The sequence below is a fragment of the Cyprinodon variegatus genome, unplaced genomic scaffold, assembly GCF_000732505.1.
Source record: "Cyprinodon variegatus isolate N-32 unplaced genomic scaffold, C_variegatus-1.0 Scaffold680, whole genome shotgun sequence".
NCBI lineage: Eukaryota > Metazoa > Chordata > Actinopteri > Cyprinodontiformes > Cyprinodontidae > Cyprinodon > Cyprinodon variegatus.
Genome location: NW_015151133.1, coordinates 38100 through 43324, shown reverse-complemented (window position 1 = coordinate 43324; position 5225 = coordinate 38100). Strand labels below are relative to the sequence as shown.

At 41.0% G+C, this 5225-nt stretch overlaps 1 protein-coding gene across 1 annotated transcript; it reads left to right on the top strand.

The window, feature by feature from the left end:
* Positions 1-1886: 1886 nt before the first annotated feature.
* rasl11b (RAS-like family 11 member B) lies at positions 1887-3443 on the top strand. The gene is made up of 4 exons (XM_015394301.1): positions 1887-2138; positions 2239-2295; positions 2390-2466; positions 2945-3443. Exons 1-4 carry the CDS (start codon positions 2024-2026, stop codon positions 3422-3424), a joined length of 729 nt encoding a protein of 242 aa, XP_015249787.1. The 5' UTR covers positions 1887-2023; the 3' UTR covers positions 3425-3443.
* The last annotated feature ends 1782 nt before the right edge of the window (positions 3444-5225 follow it).

The window sequence follows — 5225 nt, the reverse complement described above, 5'->3', positions numbered from 1 at the left end:
GGATGAGGGTTTTCAAAGGAACAGAGATTTTTTTTTCTTTGTCTTCTAACAGAATTAGGGCATAGAAAAATCAAATAAAATTTGATCAATTTTTATCTGTGTTTTAGTTGATTTTTTACTGAGGATCTCAAAACTCCACAATTTAGAATATGTAACTATAAGTTTCCAAATTATGGACGATATTTATAGGCAAATTGACTTTGTCATATAATCATTTCCTTGTTCTCTATCCTCTCAAAGCCCATTTACACAAAATCCATATTAATCAACCTTGATTCTCAAATAAATAATACAAATATTCTCTAGACTAAAACATTAACCAAATTTTAAAGCAACTGCTTATTTTTTCATATTTTTCCAGTTACTGGTTCCAAACATTTCTTATTTTGTATTCTGTCTACAAAGTCACACAGCCAGAAACATTTCCTGTGAAGGATACACGTTAGAAAATAACTGTCTTGTGCTATTCCTCTGTTCCTCTAATCACATAAAACATAACTTTTTACTCCATCCGGACTGTGAAGCACGCATCCAAATTCAAAGTGGATTATTGCTGCACTTGTGGCCTTGTATTCACTGTAGTCAGACAGGAAATACAGAGAGAGATAGAAGGGGGAAGGCATGCAGAAAAGGTCCCGAGGTTGGGATTTGGACAAGTCAAGGACCAGCAGCTTCTGTATTCTGTCCCTCTGTGCAGCGCACCGCTCTGATCTGGACAAACCTTATTTGAGGTGAACATGAAAAACTTCATTGCCCAATTAAAATGTTCAAGAAAAGGAGCTGGATCACCTGAGCTTCAGCTTCAACAGCTTCTGGAAAGGGTTAACAGCAGATTGAGCATGAAATCAGCCTTTAAAAACATGAGTTACGTAATGCATCCTTTTTATATTCAGTCACAACTGATTTCACATACGCAACCTGCAACAAAAATTAAGTAATAAGAATTGCATTGTTTAAAAATATGTACATTTATCATATTTCTACCTCTGTTCTATGAGTGTTTGCCTAGTGGTTTAAAGCAGGGCGCTTGTGCTGGTTTGATCCTCATAGACACCACTCTGATAAGAAAGTTCAATTATTGAACTTTATTGATCTCACATTGGAGAAATTTACCTCTGCATTTAACCCATCCCCTTGGGGAGCAGTGTGGGGTTAAGGGTCTTTGCTCAGAGACCCAGTGGCAGTCTGTGGGAGTGGGGTTCGAACTCAGGATTCAAAGCTCTATGCCCTAACTAGGCTGCCACTATTATTTATTATTTCTCCATAACAGTAAAGAACAGCCTTTTTGGAATCAGGCTCTTTGTCTTCATGTCATCCTCCTGTTATTTTAGAAATAATAGTGGAATTATTATTAAATAATCCGCTTTAAAGATTAAAAGTTCACATTTTCATCTTTTCGTGAGTCTTTGGGTTATTTTATTGAATAATGCTGATCGAGAAGTGGAGAACCAAATTCACAGGCATCCTGCAGGGATAAACTGCATATTTCCGTTCTTAGATAAAAAAAACAGCAAGTTTTACAAAATCCAAGATTTGTAATTATGAAGGAAATTCTGATAGCTGCCTTTATGATACTTAACCTAAATCCTTTATTGATATGTGAAACATGTTTTTCCTCACAGGCAGAATGCTTCCATGAGAGTCACATGAGAAAATATCACCTCTCCCTCCAGATTCTAATCCGGAGCTTTTCCCCCAAAGAAAGCCTGTTTTGTCGGATCCCACCTGTTGCAGCAGCAGCAGCAGCAGCTCTGCTTCTGAAAACGAGTCGCTGTTTATCCACGTGTGGGCGGAGAAAACACGAGTCGCTGGAGATACTGAGCGACCAATCAGAAGCGAGCAGCGGCGGAAGGCTATAAAATCAGCGCGCGGCTCCTCAGCTTCAGTCGCTCTCTGCTCTGCAGCTGGAAACATCCTCACTGCTGATCCTGGAATAACTTTAACTTTACTGAACGAGTTCAAAGCGTTTTATTCTATATTTCTTTCGCGGTTTTAGTGGAAACTGAATCAGTGGGAGGAAAAAATGAGGCTTATTCAGAACATGTCGACCATTGCGGAGTGCAGCGCGCCGGAGTGCTGCGTCCCGAACCGGGTTATTAAAATAGCGGTTATTGGAGGCAGCGGAGTGGGAAAAACAGGTGAGCCTCTTACCAAACACAGATATATTGCTATATTTTGGGTTTATATGGATTTATGATTTTAGGTTTAACATTGTTGTCCTTTTTTTGTTAATTTTAGCGCTGGTGGTGAGATTCTTAACGAGGCGTTTTATTGGAGACTATGAGCGAAATGCCGGTAAGTTTAAAAATACTTTTCCATTAAATGAATTTGCTTTCATTCTGTTTGTTTTGATGAAATCAGCTGATTTTGGTCTCTTTTCTGTGTCCAGGTAACCTTTACTCCAGAGAGGTCCAGGTGGATGGAGATCAGGTGACCATCCAGGTCCAGGACACTCCTGGTGCAGAGGTGGGGCTCCTTCCTTCCTTCCTTCCTTCCTTGCTCCCTCCCTCCCTCTCTCACATCTTGTTTTGGTTGATTTAATCAGTGGTGGCTCCAGATGTAGCATTTATGATCAAACTTATTTCAAATCTCATACATAAATTGACTTTCTGGCTGTTAGTTTCTTTTGGGAAACATTTCTGAAACCTAGAGATGGTTCCCCCCCAAAGCAAGCCCCTCATTTTGGGCTGAGTAATCTACCATTTAGGGTAATGGCTGGCTGGGGCCACTGTAAATGATACCATGATCCAAATCCAGACTTTTTTCCCCCCCCTGTCACCCACACCCCCTCCACAGCAGTAATACTATAGCTCCTGTCTGCTCAATCAGCATTCCAGTCATTACAAGAGTTTACTTTTCATTAAGTCTTTAAACTTTAGATCTGAATGAAGTTGCTCCACAGAGGAATGTTTAATTTTAATAATTTCGTCTTTTCCCCTTTTAGATGACTGATAATGGTATCAGTATCCCCGATCATGTGACGTGCTCCATCCAGTGGGCCGACGCCGTGGTCCTGGTGTATTCTGTGACCGACCGCCGCAGCTTTGAGCTGATCGATCAGCTGCACCAGCTGGTGGTCCGTACGGGCGGGACCGGCGTGCCCCCGTTGATCCTGCTCGCCAACAAGGCAGACCTGCTTCACCTGAGGCGTGTAGACTCCCAGCAGGGCCCTTTGCTGGCGGGGACTCTGGGATGTTCCTTCTTCGAGGTCTCCGCCAGCGAAGATTATAACCAGGTGCATGGAGCTTTCCACAGACTGTGCTGCCAGCTCGCCAAGCAGCCGCCGCCTCCAACCGCCAGCGCCGCCCCAGAGAAGAGGCGCTCGCCCCTCATTCCCCGGCCAAAGTCTCCCAACATGCAAGATCTCAAGAGGCGTTTCAAACAGGCGCTGTCTGCTAAAGTCAGAACTGTGACCTCTGTGTGAAGAGGACTGGAAGCCGAGGGAAAAGACGAGGAGAGGATCTCTCCTTCATTAGTTCTGAACCAGTCTGGGTGACGGAAACAGACCGATCAGTGGCAGCATCCACAGGGCAGCCTTTGTCCACCTCTTGGTGGAGAGCGGTCTCATGTCAGATGAGGTGTGAAACGAAGCAGGGAAAGAGGTTTATCTGCTCAGGAGGAGACCTGTGAGGACACGGGGAAGCCGATGGAGGCTGGCTGAGCCCACAGACTCTGCTTATCGGTTGATCTAAAGTGTAAATTCTGCTCTCCTGGCAACAGCTGAAGGACGGCTTATTTTTAGCTGGCCCATTGTGGTGGTTTCTATTCACAGCCACTACATGGCCCTGTTAGCGGGTTCCCATTCAGCAAATACTCTGGAGCTGAGCTCAGTAATGCCAACATCTGCAGTGTGTATAAATACGTGTATAGTTTTGTTTTGAACCTTAAGGATCATCACTGTACATGGCGGTGAGGTTTGGGTTGTAGCAGACGGGGTGTAGCATGCTTCGACTATGATCACTGATGCACTTTATGAAAACAAGTCCAAAGGACCTGTTATTTATTTGTTACAAGTTCACTTTGTAATAAAAATAAAATGATTTAAATATTACAGCTGTGTCCATATTTCATTTGTAAAAGAATCTTCAGCAGGTAAAAGAAGAAATATTGCTTATTTAATCAGATTCTGACTCCTGATGACGCATCGAAGAAAAGCTCGTCTGACCTTTGAATAGAGCTCCTCTGAAAGGCCTTGATAACTCGCAGCTATGAGTGGCATTAAGACAATGGAGCGACTGATACCCTGTTGATGAGTCAAGTCTGCTGCTAAACTTAAAACCCACTTAAGCACACAAGACAAAAAAATGGGGCTAATGCACAGATGAAGGATTTTTGCCCCTTAAAGCTAATGTTATGCAGATTTCTTTTTAGGGGAAGAACCAGTGTGAAAGGAGGAATCCAGAATTGTGTTTTTGTTAACAGAATGAGATCTTTAAAGTTTTACAGCTTCTTTAAAGGAAGTTATATTTATATTATAGTTAATCCCATAGACTGAATGTTAAAGGTAATCAAACAATATATATCTTAAACCAACTTTTAATCACAAGCCAATTGACTTTTAAAGACATTGTAATGTGTTGGTGCATTTGTATACCGTATATTAAATTACCAATCAGACCCAAACTTGACCTTTAAATCTTATTTTTTTTTTTGTTACAATAACCCAGAAATATTCCTCTAAACCTAGAAAATGTCCTGAAACATTTTAGACCCTTTTATTTAACTGGAAGGGCTCTTAACATTCAGTCATCTAATGTGTAGCCTGTTATTTTTTTCACTAATTATCTGCAGTGCAATAACCCAAATCAACTACTGTGTATTTCCTGAGCTCTCTACTGTGCAGATATTTAATATCTAAGGGAAACCTATTCCAGGACATAACTTTTTACTATATACACTCTTTTATATTGTATTTTTATCTTTAATGGCTTCCTGCTTTAACTCTTTTTACCCTATATAAGCTACTGGAACCAGAATGTCACTGAAGGACTAATCCCAAGGGATAAATAAATTTGAATCCAAGCCTTTAAGTTTTTGGTTTAAACTTTAAGTCTAAGTTTGAACTACAAAGGGACAAAGTCATACAGCTACTATGAAACAAGCGGTAACTTATTCTGTTCAATTCATTAAAATGTAAAGAGTTGTGATACAAAAAGAGCTACTAAATAATGGCACAGCAATGAAGAACATTCACATAATAGCTCCTGGAAAAGTTTTTAATAATC

What these genes read in the sequence shown, in the direction of transcription:
- rasl11b (XM_015394301.1), top strand. Translation starts at nt 2,024, where the DNA reads ATGAGGCTTATTCAGAACATGTCGACCATTGCGGAGTGCAGCGCGCCG. An exon ending in CAGCGGAGTGGGAAAAACAG is followed by an intron (nt 2,139 to 2,238) that starts GTGAGCCTCTTA and finishes TGTTAATTTTAG; the next exon opens with CGCTGGTGGTGAGATTCTTA. An exon ending in AGACTATGAGCGAAATGCCG is followed by an intron (nt 2,296 to 2,389) that starts GTAAGTTTAAAA and finishes TTCTGTGTCCAG; the next exon opens with GTAACCTTTACTCCAGAGAG.